Source organism: Guyanagaster necrorhizus (genome assembly GCF_019112545.1).
Source record: "Guyanagaster necrorhizus MCA 3950 unplaced genomic scaffold BT62scaffold_18, whole genome shotgun sequence".
NCBI lineage: Eukaryota > Fungi > Basidiomycota > Agaricomycetes > Agaricales > Physalacriaceae > Guyanagaster > Guyanagaster necrorhizus.
In genome coordinates this window covers 220,346-233,616 of record NW_025064897.1, presented here as the reverse complement: position 1 = coordinate 233,616, position 13,271 = coordinate 220,346, and the positions used below count along the sequence as shown (strand labels likewise).

The following is a 13,271-nucleotide window of genomic DNA, read 5'->3' as shown; positions in this document are numbered from 1 at the left end:
ACGACTCAAACTGCAAATTACCTGTCGCCCTATAATATTTTAAGATGATGCAGCCAACACATGCTCCCACTTCAGCGCCCGGATCTCCCCAACCAGCTCCTGAGGAGTCGCAGGTCACCTCAATGCCTGACCCACCACAAAACACAGAGAGTGCTCCTTTTGGGATCTTAGTAGGACTGTTTGAGAGGCTTCAAACTGAGAAAAAACGGGATAGACGAGAAAAGCTATTATCTGCATGGTTCAATGTATGAACCTTTTCCACATCGAACAGCGCCACATTTCGAATAATATTCCTTTAGCATTGGAGAGATGAGAAAGGCAAAGACCTTTATCCTGTTCTACGTCTTTTGCTTCCTCAGGTAGGTATGCTAGTAACTTGTGCTGCTTATTAACCGACTCCGAATTCAGAAAGATCGCGAGCGGTCAACATATGGCTTGAAGGAACAAAAAATCGCCAAGACGTACATCAAGCTCATCCCTTTAGGTCCAAGAGACCCAGATGCCATCCGTCTCACGAATTGGAAGAAACCATTGGAACAGAATGTGTGCGGTACATATGCCCATGTGCTTCGTCTTACCTTTGTTCTTTCTAGAAAGCCTCCGGTGACTTTCCTACAGTTCTCTACGAAGTAGTGGGCAAAAGATCATCTGTCACGGAAAGTTCTCTGTCCATTGACGACTTGAATGAAATTTTGGATGAACTATCGCAGAAACAAGACTCCGTGTGCGTTTCTACACTCTCGTAGTCTTCGTTCTAACAACCAGAAGTACAGGGAAGTCCAATCAAAAATACTGAGACGCATATATAATCGTGCAACACCAGAGGAACAAAAATGGATTGCGCGCATTATACTGAAAGGTGCCTTTCTTTGCCCTCTTAACCATTAAACAGCCATAGCTGAAGGACAAGTCCAGACTTAGTGATATCTGTAAAGGAAACCACAGTTTTTGCAGTCTTCCATCCTGACGCTCAGGACCTATATAATACATGTTCGGACCTCAAGAAGGTCGCATGGACGCTTTGGGACCCCTCATTCCGGTTGAACGCCAACGTACGTTCATCGTACGATTAAATTTCTATCGTTTTTGATGTCTGCGCAGGATAAAACCGTAGGGCTCTTTCATTCTTTTGCACCCATGCTGTGTCGACGTCCGACCAAAAGGATAGAAGAGACTGTCAAGGAGATGAACGGAAGTGAGTTTATCATCGAGGAAAAGCTTGACGGGGAGAGAATGCAGCTTCATAAGAAGGGAAATGAATATTTCTATTGCTCAAGGTTGCTTTTTTCAAGTGTCGGCCTCTGCGATTCTCATTCGTTTTGCAGGAAGGGAAAAGACTACACGTATCTATACGGGAAGCACGTTGGAACAGGGAGTCTGACACCCTTCATTGACGCTGCATTTGATGAGCGCGTCGACGAGTAAGTTGACTGGCATCGCAAGCAGATCCTTGCTAATAGTCTTTCAAGAATTATCCTTGATGGCGAGATGCTGGTATGGGACCCAGTTTCGCAGCGCAACCTTCCATTTGGAACCCTCAAAACAGCTGCAGGAGGTGAGGTTTTATATGTATCTGCACATAGCAGAGCTCCTGACGTCCTTTCAGACAAATCCAAGAAGGCTCACATGCCTCGTCCGTGCTGTAGGCCGTGCCTTTTCCCCATTGTACGACACCTGATCAATGAATTCAGTCAAAGTGTTCGACCTTCTCTACCTTAACGGTCAATCACTCATTGACAAGACGACAAAGTTCCGGAAGCGGAATATGAGGGCTTGTTTGAAAGAGGTGAAAGGACGTATGGAATTTGTCACCGAGTTTACAGGCCGAGATGCCCAGCATGTCAGGCAACGGATGGACGAAGTGATAGAGGCGAGGGGTGAGGGACTGGTCATTAAGCATCCTAAATCCATGTACGTGTTGAACGGGAGAAACAGAGACTGGATTAAAGTAAGCACATTTTGCTGAAATTGCTTCTCGCGCTGATCCTGTGGACCGCAGGTCAAACCCGAGTATATGGTACGTATATCATTGGCCTTTTCCGCTTAGTCAACGCTAGATCTATTGCTTAGGATAATATGGGTGAGACGGTTGACGTTCTTGTCGTTGGTAAGCTTTCACAGACTTGTTTTAGTATGCGTCTTCACGAAGGTTGCAGCTGCAAATTACGGCACGGGATCTCGTGGTGGAGGCGTATCTACTCTTATCTGTGCAGTCATTGACGATCGACGTCCTGATAATCTGGACGATGAGCCTAAGTCAGTGTTGTTATTTGCTTATGATCGTTTTCCGTCCTTATATGGTTGTATAGGTACAGTTCTTTTGTTCGGATTGGCTCAGGCTTGACGTACGCCGATTATGTGTGGGTGCGCGGTCTTCCCTGGAAGCCTTGGAACCCCAAGGCGCCGCCAGAATTCTATCAAACCGCCAAGAAGACAGCTGAAGACAAAGGAGATGTTTACCTCGAGCCTGAGGAGTAGGCTTATGTTTCTTTGCTGCTGTAAAAGCATTCACCCACTCTACCTTTCTAGCTCCTTCATACTCAAAGTGAAAGCGGCGGAAATCACCCCATCAGGTGAGCAATTCAAGAATACACCATACCAGAGTCTGATCGATGTAGATCAATACCACCTCGGATATACCATGCGATTCCCTCGAGCTCTGGCCATTCGACAGGATTTGACAATTGCGGACTGTATGACGGCCTCAGCTGTCCTCGAGAGTGCTCGCACAACAAAGAAGAGGAAGATGGAGAGCGATATTACGTATGTTATGTCGTCTTAGGCCGAACGATGCTGAAACACTTTACAGGACCAAGAAGAAGAAAAAGACAGGCAAGACGAAGGCGAAAGTAAGCATGGTGTGTTCAACGAAGTCGTATGCTCTTCATTTGCTGTCTGTAGCCGACGATGCTTCCTGATTATAAAGGGATAAAAGCCAAGGATGTCTCGGTCAATTCTGATATCTTCGATGGTTTAACGTTTGGTGGGTAATATACGTTGTTGTTACGTGCACTGCAGCTCATTTTCCGTAGTCGTCACTGCTGATCCCAAATTAAGAACTGGTGAACAGCAGAAGAAAGACTTGATGAAGCTGTGCGTCCCTTAACTTCGTGCAAGATGCATGAATATAGCGCCTAACTTGAATCTCGCAGGATCATGACGAATGGGGGGCGCTGTCAGCAGCTAGCTGCAAACCGCCCCAACCTCTTCATTGTATATGGTGGTACCATCACTCGTGCGTATTTCCCTTCTTGAAGGCATATAAGGCTGAAGCATCAATCTAAGCGTATGACTTGAAGCTTTCAATCGGCAAGGGTATCCATGACGTAGTTAAGCCTGAATGGATTACGGATTCCATTGCTCTGGGACGCCAAGCACCACTCTCGAAAAGATACTTTTTCCACGCTACTGAGTCAAGAAAGGAAACGGTGGAGTACAGCATGGAGGATGACGTGAAGAAAGAAGATGAAGTGGCGGAACCGACGGATGAGGTAAGGCCGAGTATCAAAGTGGAGGAACCGGAAGAGATTATGCCTGAGACAACCGATCCGGCCTTAGCGGAATGGCTGGCCATCGACGTGCCGAGAACACCAGCTGACGATGGTTCAGAAACAGAAGAAGATGATGACGATAATGATTCTGTCAATGCAGATGCACCTGGACAGGATGGTTTGGATGACTGGCTCAAGGTGGAAAGGGAGGTTGTGGAAGTCGATTTGAAGCCAGAGACGTCGAACGAAGTTGCTGAAGATGACATTAAGGAATCTGACGAAGAGAAGCCGCGAATGGGAGAGGACGAATTAGCTATGGAGTATAACCAAGACTTCATTTTCAAGCACTTGTAAGTGCTATTCGCTTTGTGTTTAGCTTGAGCTAATATCCACAAAAAGGTGCTTCTACTTGGACACTTCAAGTAACGCCCGACGAAACGGGATGGCTGCGAAGTCAAAGCATGAACGTGCAATTGACGCTAGGCCAGTCCTATTCTTTCTTCTCTCTGTAGCGTTCTGAATGTTCGGTTAGTTTTGAGGAGTTAGAGAAGTTGATTACCTCCAACGGGGGGCGGGTCATAGATCTTGATGAACCGAAATTAACGCACATTGTTATCGATAAACGGGACGATAGTCGCCGATTGGAACTTATGAGGAGGACAGCGAAGTACGTCGCCATCTTTTGTGTTTTGCCTGACAATTATCTTTATGGCATCACCCGCAGGCCGATACGGAAGTATTTGATTCTTTCGAACTTTATACAAAGCTGTTTGGATGAAGCTACGCTTCTTCCAGAAGAAGGTGAGCATTCTTTACGTCGAGGATTGAACCTTGTTCTAAAGGTCGCCATAGAGTTTGCACCATAAGTTGGCCCCATGCGCGATCTACATTGAGAATGGTCTGTCGGCGCAATGATCATACACTGTCAACAAACAACCCGGCCCTTGTGAAAATTTCAATGTTAAGCCGCTATGACAGCGTTGTGTTTGCAAATTGCTCGTCAGACGACCTGACAGAAGAACTGATCGTCGTTGCTGTTTGACATTCACAAGAAGTGCAGCAGGTGCCCTCTCAACGGATTTCCCTCTAAGTTGACAAGAATGAGTCCGAAGGAGCCTTGTACTTGAAGCAAATTCAAAGAAGATTGAAATTGAGGCCGGCCGGCTCCCGGCGTGGCGGGTCGGAGTTGAGATCCGTAGCCGACTTGAGACCATATTACCATCGAGGCTCGTGGCCATTGTTTTTCTTGACCTTTACTCCGCCAGCATTGCGGTGATCGCCATTTTTCACCGTCAACGCTGTGGGCAACGACGACGACGACGACAACCTGAATCTCCGTGAGGGTTGATATCATTTTTTTCTTCTGCGTAGTTAAAACGCCAGAAACGAGAATTTGTCGTCTCTCTGCTGCCATTGGCTCTTGTCTAGCAGTATGGCCGACCGCGAGGCATCGCCCATTTCTCAGCTCCTCAACACTCTCGGCATCACGCGTGAGGAGCTACACAGGCGTAGCGACCAGATGCGTCAATTTCTCACCGCCGACAGCACTTACTCTTCACGCGTTTCCGACCGTGATTCGTCGTCCAAGTCAAGTTCGGCCTCCCTGTTGCGCTCGGCATCACTCTCGACGATGTCAGCGTCGACGTCGGCGCGTTCTTTCTCTCGAGCAAGCTCCAGCTCCATGATGGACGCGTCTCCGCCCCCTTCAACACCCATTAAATCCGAACCGGTCGATGGTTCTTTGCCTCAGCGTCACTATGACACCATGGAAGAAGTCATTGAACGACAACGCCTAGCCAGGAAAGAACGTAGGGACAGGAAAGGTCGGCGGGACAAGGAGAAGAATTTCAAGACCCCCAGGTCGCACCCACGGTCGCCATCGCCCAGCGCGTCGCAGTCGAGCGCTGGCTTTGGGTCATCGCTTGGTTCACGCGACGAGCGCGTTGATGACGGCAATCGGTCCAATTCGTCTGTAGCGGGGAGTCATGAAGAGGTGCGTAGAGCGTCTGTTCGCACTGACTATAGCTGAGGTGGCATATGCAGGGGAGACCGTCACCGCCGCCCTTGACGCCACAGCAGAGCAAGTACTATCGAGCTCACACGGCCTCGCAGTCGTACAGTAGTCTGGTCTGCACCTTTTCAATCACTTTTCTCAGTGCAGTCGCTCAGTGTACCACAGGTCAAGGTCAATCCAAAACGGGAATCACCCACCCCTATCCGCCCACAATCGCTACCCGTGTCTCAGCCAGGTCTTCACTACTATTATGCTCCATATTCTTTGTCAACGCTGTACTCTTCAGTACCTGCCAACGACGAGGCACCTGCTGCTGTTGAGCTTGCTACACCTACTCCAACCCGTATCATTAAAGCACCTGCGTCAAAATCTTCGCCCTTACCGCCATCTTCTCCTCCACCGTCGTCTCCCGTGTCCTCGCCAAATAAACCAATAGTCAACCTCGTCTCGTCCCCCGGGCCTATAGGTCCGTTGCCCGTAGAGGATGAATACGACGGCCTACCCTACGGCCTACCTCCTGGTCCTTACTCTCCCAACAAACCAGAGTGCTCTTATGCCGCTCTTCTCGGACAGGCGATCCTGTCTTCACCTGGACATAGACTTACTCTCCAGGAAATATATGACTGGATAACCATTGTATACCCCTACTTCAAGCGTGGGGAAACGACGTGGATGAACAGCATTAGACATGTACTTAGCACCACCGTGTGTTTCCGTAAAGTGACCAGGGACCGTTCTCTTGGTCGGACCCTATGGGCCATTTGGGACGAGGATCTCGAGTGTTTCAAGGGCGGAGGATTTAGAAAGCAGCTGTGTAACGATATCAAGGTCAAAGACAAACCTAATGCAAACGGCGGGACCAAGCGGTCCAGGAAAACTTCGGAAGGAGGTGGTGCTCCAAAGAACAAGAAGGCGAAAAAGGAAAAGGAAAAAGAAAAGGCTATATCACCGCCTATCCTCTCCGCACCATTGCTTCCGCTTTTCCCTCCATCTCGTCCGACCCCACATCATCAGTCATACTACGAGAGCTGTATTCCGAAGTCCTTACCCTCAGAGATTATTTTCCCGCCCTTACCATCATCCTCTGGCTACCGGCAACTCGCCGACAGCAAAGCTGCAGCACAAGCATCATCAGCTGTGGCTCCTAACAGTGAGCCTTTGCAACCTGGTAGAGACGACGGCGATTTGGATTTGCCCCCTTCTGGGGAAGACAAACTTACACCACCTCACCTAATGTCGTCTTCTGCTTCCGCCTCTTCTGTTCCGAGTTTCTTGCCCGAACTTACGCCAAACGATAGCTCGTCGAGTCCTCCAGTTTCTTCCAGTGATATGGAGGTGGATGCGGAAGCTAATCTGGGTGTTACACCCGTTTCCATTTCCGGCGTGGATACAGATGAGGATGACGGAGGCCTTGAGGAGCAAGATGTTTTTACAATGCAATTGAAGCCGGTGCGATTCTGGGGCGATTCTGATAAACAGGAAGGTGCTCTTCAACCAGGAATACAATTGAAGTATATTGTACCGAATTCTGTGCTGGCGACAGATGACGAGGATGACGAGGATCTCGTGAAGGCCACAAAGAGTAAGAAACAGAAGAGAACAAAGGTTAGTAGCTGCCTGCACAGGAGCGTCCTTCCAGAGCTGATTCTTGTTTCAGGACATTCCAGCTTCTCCTACTCTTGGGCTACGATCCAACCCTTTGAAAGCAACGAGAGCTGCAAAAAATACATCTAGATTGGCATCACCACCCGTCACTGAAGGGCCCTCTACACCGCCGAGAAAGTCTACTTTCGGCCCGTCGTTCTTGTCACCCATCCACACCCCGCTTTCGCACAGAGGACTGCACATGAGTCCTTCAGCGAGTCTTGCGCATTACAAGTCAAACCTTGACCCTCCACCATGTGTGTCATATCCTGAGAAAACAGGGGATAATGAGAACCCTGACGAAGACAGCGACAACGATCCTCGTACTCCGTCAAAGACACGTTCTGCTGCTACTTCCTCTGCGCTACCGGTAACTCCCAGGAGGTTGTTCTCGTTGAGTGACTCTCCGTTCCGGACGCCAGTTGGAAAGTCATCGTTTCGCAGCATTTACGATCCACACGATCCGACGTCGTTATTGGACGATGAGCTGCATAGGATGGGTGCCGCTGGTCATGGAGATAGCCCCGCAGGGTTGTTTGGCAAGTCGCGGGCGTCTTTGCTGTATGATAGCCCAGGTAATGCCATGGGTAATAGTCCAGATAAGTGGCAGAGATGGTGGTAAATGCGAACTTGATTGTTTTTATCTTTAATGTGTATGCCTGCGGACATGCCACGTTGGTATGGACGATCCTCGATATATGATATTTGATTCTCTGTTGCCTGCTGATAGTTTCTTTGTCTTCTTCTCTGCCTCTGTCTCTCTCCCGTTGTTACTATCATGTCACGTTTGTTGTACATTTAACTATCCATCTGCATCTATAGTACCTTCATTCCGGTGAGTCCGTCGGGTTTAGTCGGCACTTGACGCGTGACGTCATCTTCGGACTAGCAGGCGGACGATGTATTTTTTTGGGGGCCACTGATCTTGGAAACTGGCGTACTGGATCAGTTTTTTGACCTTTTACCATCATGACGACCACGTCTGCTCTCGATAGACAACTTCTGGCAGCACTCAAGTCTCGAGACGAACGTCTTATACGACGACGGCTGCCCGATCCAACATCGTCCACCACATCGACGCTCATCGACTTCAACACAAATGATTATCTCTCTTTGGCCAGTTCACCAGTTCTGCGGCGCCGTTTTCTTGAAAAGCTACAAGATGCACCAGATGTCCTGGGCTCCGGTGGCTCTAGGCTCCTCGTGAACGGGTCAGCACACAGTGCTTTAGAAGCCAGATTGGCAGAGTTTTTCGACTCTCCAGCCGCACTACTCTTCAACTCAGGATTTGACGCCAATGTTGGTTTTTTCTCGTGTATACCGCAACCGGGAGACGTGTTGGTGTATGACGAGTACATTCATGCATCGGTACACGACGGCATCCGTGCATCCCGGGCCCACGACTCGCAGTATTCTTTCCCACATAACTCACTGCAAGCCTTTCGGAACTTGTTAGTGGGGCTTCGGTACGAACGTCCGTCCTTGGCAGCGGGAGAGAGTAGTGTGTTCGTCGCTGTGGAGAGCTTGTACAGCATGGATGGGACCTTTGCGCCCCTGCAGGAGTTTGTGGAAATGCTCGAGGAAGTATTTCCACGAGGTAACGGATACTTGGTGGTGGATGAAGCACATTCCACGGGAATTTACGGCCCCCAAGGTCGAGGGAGGGTGGCCATGATGGGATTGGAGAACAGAGTGTTCGCACGGCTTCATACCTTTGGTAAGGCTCTGGCTGCAACCGGGGGTGAGTTATTCCGGACTGTGTTCTTCAACAAGGCTTATTTTTTCACAGCTGTCCTTTTGACAACACCGCTAATACGAGATTATATGCTCAACTACGCACGATCATTGATCTATACAACGTCACTCAGTTTCTTAAATATCATCGCGGCTGACGCATCTTTCGACATGCTAGTGGACGGAACCGCGCGAATACTATCGGAAAATCTTATGGACACATCATGGTATTTTACGCAATCACTCAGTCAACGACTTGTAGCCGTCCCTCCCGACCTCCTTTCTTTGCCTCCAAGCTTGGAGGCATCTCCCATTATCCCTATCATGACTTCACAGCCACGACCATTGTCTGCCTTCCTATACGCGCGTGGGATGAATGCCCGCCCAATAACTTGGCCGACAGTACCGAAGGGTAAAGACCGGGTTAGAGTGTGTCTTCATGCAGGTAACTCGAGAGAGGATATCGACAGACTTGTCAATGGTATGATAGATTGGGCAGAGAGTGTGTTAAAAGAGCAGCGACGGATTAGCTCAGGAAGATCTAGTTTGTCTGGGGTGTTAGTGGCTAGTAAGCTGTAAAGAGAACACATGTGTATATACCGCAGACCAGATATCTATTCCAATATTTATTTGCAGATATATAAACAGAACGGGCAACAAGCAGGACTTGAGTAGAAACGATGGGTTTTGAGTGTAAGGAGAAATGAAAAGCATAATATATTAATACTCTTACACGGTAAAGCCTAATACAACATATTATATGAAGACTTGCAAAGGATGCCGGTCAAACACATTTTGTCCCTCACTTAACTCCCCAAGATCGGGATAGAACGGAACCAGCGAATCCTCAGCACCCAAGTAAAGCGCGTTGTAAATGCGCCAGTACACTTCTCGGACCTTCCTAGCCGGATGGAACAATCCCTGTAACACGTAACTCAACAAAATACCTGGACCCAACGTTACACGCATAGCTTCAATTGCATCCATTACAGCGCCGATGACGTGCGGAGACGTTTCAAAGCAGTTGGGCCACACGAGATTCATCAAGTGCAGCATGGAATCCTCGCAACCCAATCCCGCCACACCCAAAGCGAGATGCTTGACGATGGTGCTGGCAGTTTGGCGGTGGACAAGGTCACGATCGGTGAGCGCATCCTCGAGCATGGTCACAACGGAGTCGCAGTAATATGCGGATTGGGGACCGACATACTCGAATACGAAGGACAAGGCCTTCAAACAACCGGTCCGAACATTCAATTCCGCTGTACGGTATTCGTTGAGAATGGCAGGTATACATGTGAAGGCTATGAAGGGAAAAAATATATATCAGCAAAGCATTTGGCGAAATTAGTATGCCACTTACGTCCACAGGTTTCAGCAACGATGGCGATAGCCACAGTACTACAGACACGACTTTGGCGTTCTTGCACACGCAGATTGGTCAATAGCACTGACAATACATCCTGCGGACCTAGACTCTTGGCGATATAACCAAAAGAATTGACAGCAGCACGTCGAATACCCTTTTTGTGTGCTTTCAAAAGATCCAGCAGTTCAAAACAAATACGCATCCACTCGCGAGCAGGAACGAACTCGGCGCCACGATCGGCGATACGCCCAATCAAGTTGATAGATGCTTCCTGCACTTTTTCGTGCCTGTTTCGTAAGATGGGGGTCATACGGGGTACTAGAAAAATCAGTTCGATGAGCTATTGCCTCAGAACGAAAAAAACTCACGCAAATCCTTCACCGGAGGGTTCATTTGAGTCATACCAACAACGTTTGCAATGGCTCCCTCGGCGGCGATAATGCTTCCCAAAGTGTCTGGATATTCCTCACCAAGTTGCTCGAAGAGGACAAGACCCAATTTGCTGAGAAGTTGGTCCTCTCCACACTGCTTGATGACTACTGCCAATCGCGAGGTCAAATCGGCGGCTTGCTGTCGCACTTTGGCGCTCTTGTTGTTGAGACGCCAGAGGATGGTGGATACAATCTGCGTAAGGTATGGCTTGACACGGATACCAAGAGCGTTTACGACAGTCCCGAAACCATCCAACATAACCTGATCCTCGGTTGTCTGCTCTTGAAATGAGAAAATGATGCCATCAACCAGCCTCATCTCCAACCTCTCGTCGATATCCGAGGCTCCAAGAGTAGCAACGACCTTGGTGATAGTCTCCATAACCATCTTTCTGTAAGGCTCGGCCTCGTCTTTGAGCTCATTCACAATCCTACCAACGATTTCTGATACGCCAGACTTCTGTGCCAACTCCACGGTCGTTTCCACGACCTGCCTGTAATTCCTCCGGTCCAGCGCCATGCGACGAACCCAAAATGATTTGAAGAAGTCAGGAAGGATATCCTGCTTTATGTATTGGGGTGTCACTCCCTCAGTTGCCGCGCATTGCTTGACGACCTTGAGAACAATCTTCTTCATCTCCTCGTCTGACGTCTGAAACTCTCGAATCAGGATGACCGTGACTTCCTTAGTATAATAGGATGCATATTCTGGATCCATTAAAGGGATGATGAAACCGATAGCTTTCAAAAAAGCGGCGAGACCTTTGCCACGATGAAGACGAATACCCAACCACAATGGTTTCAAGACGTTGTCAAACGACTCAATGCCATATGGTGCAGCAGCCTCAGCTAAAGCGGCTAAACCCAGCGCCGTCATTGTCCGAACCTTCTGCTGTTCATCAGACAAGCCATGCGCGATGCAGTCCACCAGATTGCGTAAATGAGGAAGAACAGCGCATCCCATCATGATGGCGATCTGCTGAACGATACGAATACCCGTGTGCCGGGCCTGCCATGACTTCTTGGATCGACAAACAGCTTTGAGGAAAGGAAGAAGGGACGGGATACCCAGGGCTGAAGCTACGACAGAGAATGCACGAGCTGTGGTATTGCGCACATACTCGTCCGCATGGTCAATATCGGGTCGCATGGTAGAAATCATATGGGCCAAACCGGCAGCTTTAGAGAGGTTGGAGATGATTTCGCGACCTTCCACGCGGGCGTAGTAGTCTTCATCAATGAGAAGGGGTTCGATGACGACCAGAATTTTGTGGACGTAGGGACGAACAAGGTCATCGAGTTTGTAGAGAACGCGATCAATAACCTTGACGAGAAGATGCCGCTCCTGATCCTCCAATGTACGTTCCATGAGAAGAGGGAGAATTTTGTCAAACAACGGTCCTGCACCGAATTCACGGGCCTTGTCAGTAATTTGGCGAAGAGCGGTCTTTCGCACAGGTGGAGTCCCGTTCTTTATTTTGAGTAAAAGTCGCATAATTTTGCGCTCCTTCATCTCGTCAACTGAGAGTTCTGTTTCATCCTCCTCTTTCAAGATCTTGGCAAAGTATTGAGCGTCTTCGGCCTTGAAGAAGGCAAGATTCCCAACTCCCGGTATTTCCGTGGGTAGCTCTGGTGCCAATCCTGCAGCAGCAGCCAGAGAAGCAGCATCAGAGCTCTCCTGTATCTGGAAACCGCCAACTTCGGTGCTCAAAGGGGTCGCCATGAGCTTTCGCGGGGCAACACTAGGAGCATATCCGGGAGGTGGGGTGACAATGGCATAACCCGTAGGAGGCAGAACGGCATCGAGCTCTTCGTCGGTGAGATAGCGGTTGTGCTTGTCTTCCTGCATGAAGCCGGGCGCATTCATGATAATAGGCGTCATCGGGACATCGACCTGGACCGGAGTCTGATCCCAACGAGAACGCTTTGCCGTAGGCGTTTCTGCGACTTCAGCAGGCGTAGCGTCCCAGCGAGACCGACGCTTTTTAGGTGCAGAGGCTTCAAGTACCTCCTTGGACCACTCTCCCGAGTCAGCTTTATTAGGGTCAACATTCTCGTCAGAGGGTTCAGGGACATCCCAGCGTCGTTTGCGTTTTGTGCCAGCCGAAGCATCCTTGGCCGCTGCAAGCTCCTTCGCAGAGGCCAGCTCCATGGCGACATCCGTAATCTCAGAGGCGGGTGGTGTCTTGTCAAGGTCCATCTTCATCTTTCCTTCCTCTCGATCCTGCCTTTCCTTCTCCTCAATCGCCTTTTTCACCCGGACCTCTTCCTGTTCCAGTCTAGCCAATCGCATGGCATCCTTGTAGCCCCCTTCAACCTCTTTACCATCTTCTCCTTGCTTGAAGGCATCTGCGCTCTCAAGGGCTACACGGTCAAACCGACGGTTGTGGTAGTCAGATTGGCGAGAAGCTATTTGTCGCTTAGACGCGGTTTCGGCAAATGGGTCGACATTTTCCTCCTCAGCAAGCTCCTCAAATTCTCTGAGCACATCCTTCGGCACTGTGTACGAGTCTATCAATCTGGGCGATCCCGGAGGAGACATTATACCTAGACTTCTGTCAGAATATAGCGAGAGAGTGGTGGGAGTC

The 13,271-nt window shown here is 49.3% G+C and overlaps 4 protein-coding genes across 4 annotated transcripts; 3 read left to right on the top strand and 1 right to left on the bottom strand.

Annotated features, from left to right (window-relative positions):
* Window positions 1-44: 44 nt before the first annotated feature.
* Window positions 45-4,630, top strand: BT62DRAFT_1029157 (DNA ligase IV; the record flags this gene model as incomplete). The annotated part of the gene is made up of 25 exons (XM_043178314.1): window positions 45-245; window positions 300-359; window positions 409-543; window positions 594-724; window positions 774-859; window positions 916-1,052; window positions 1,102-1,277; window positions 1,326-1,421; window positions 1,470-1,555; window positions 1,607-1,642; window positions 1,692-1,948; window positions 2,000-2,017; window positions 2,071-2,103; window positions 2,150-2,256; window positions 2,310-2,474; window positions 2,530-2,573; window positions 2,619-2,767; window positions 2,817-2,849; window positions 2,902-2,983; window positions 3,033-3,093; window positions 3,153-3,235; window positions 3,286-3,841; window positions 3,891-3,978; window positions 4,004-4,158; window positions 4,216-4,630. The coding sequence occupies 25 exons, from the start codon at window positions 45-47 to the stop codon at window positions 4,355-4,357; spliced, it is 3,117 nt and encodes a 1,038-aa protein (XP_043037825.1). The 3' UTR covers window positions 4,358-4,630.
* A 101-nt stretch (window positions 4,631-4,731) lies between these two features.
* Window positions 4,732-8,056, top strand: BT62DRAFT_933992 (uncharacterized protein). Its single transcript, XM_043186657.1, has 4 exons — window positions 4,732-5,484; window positions 5,535-5,618; window positions 5,671-7,110; window positions 7,163-8,056. The coding sequence occupies exons 1-4, from the start codon at window positions 4,924-4,926 to the stop codon at window positions 7,769-7,771; spliced, it is 2,694 nt and encodes an 897-aa protein (XP_043037824.1). The 5' UTR covers window positions 4,732-4,923; the 3' UTR covers window positions 7,772-8,056.
* A 62-nt stretch (window positions 8,057-8,118) lies between these two features.
* Window positions 8,119-9,558, top strand: BT62DRAFT_987828 (PLP-dependent transferase; the record flags this gene model as incomplete). The annotated part of the gene is made up of 3 exons (XM_043190081.1): window positions 8,119-8,890; window positions 8,939-9,387; window positions 9,520-9,558. The coding sequence occupies 3 exons, from the start codon at window positions 8,119-8,121 to the stop codon at window positions 9,556-9,558; spliced, it is 1,260 nt and encodes a 419-aa protein (XP_043037823.1).
* On the bottom strand, window positions 9,498-13,269 carry BT62DRAFT_970954 (ARM repeat-containing protein). The gene is made up of 3 exons (XM_043189002.1): window positions 10,621-13,269; window positions 10,247-10,570; window positions 9,498-10,187 (listed from the first exon to the last, which is right to left on the bottom strand). Exons 1-3 carry the CDS (start codon window positions 13,223-13,225, stop codon window positions 9,640-9,642), a joined length of 3,477 nt encoding a protein of 1,158 aa, XP_043037822.1. The 5' UTR covers window positions 13,226-13,269; the 3' UTR covers window positions 9,498-9,639.
* Window positions 13,270-13,271: the final 2 nt, after the last annotated feature.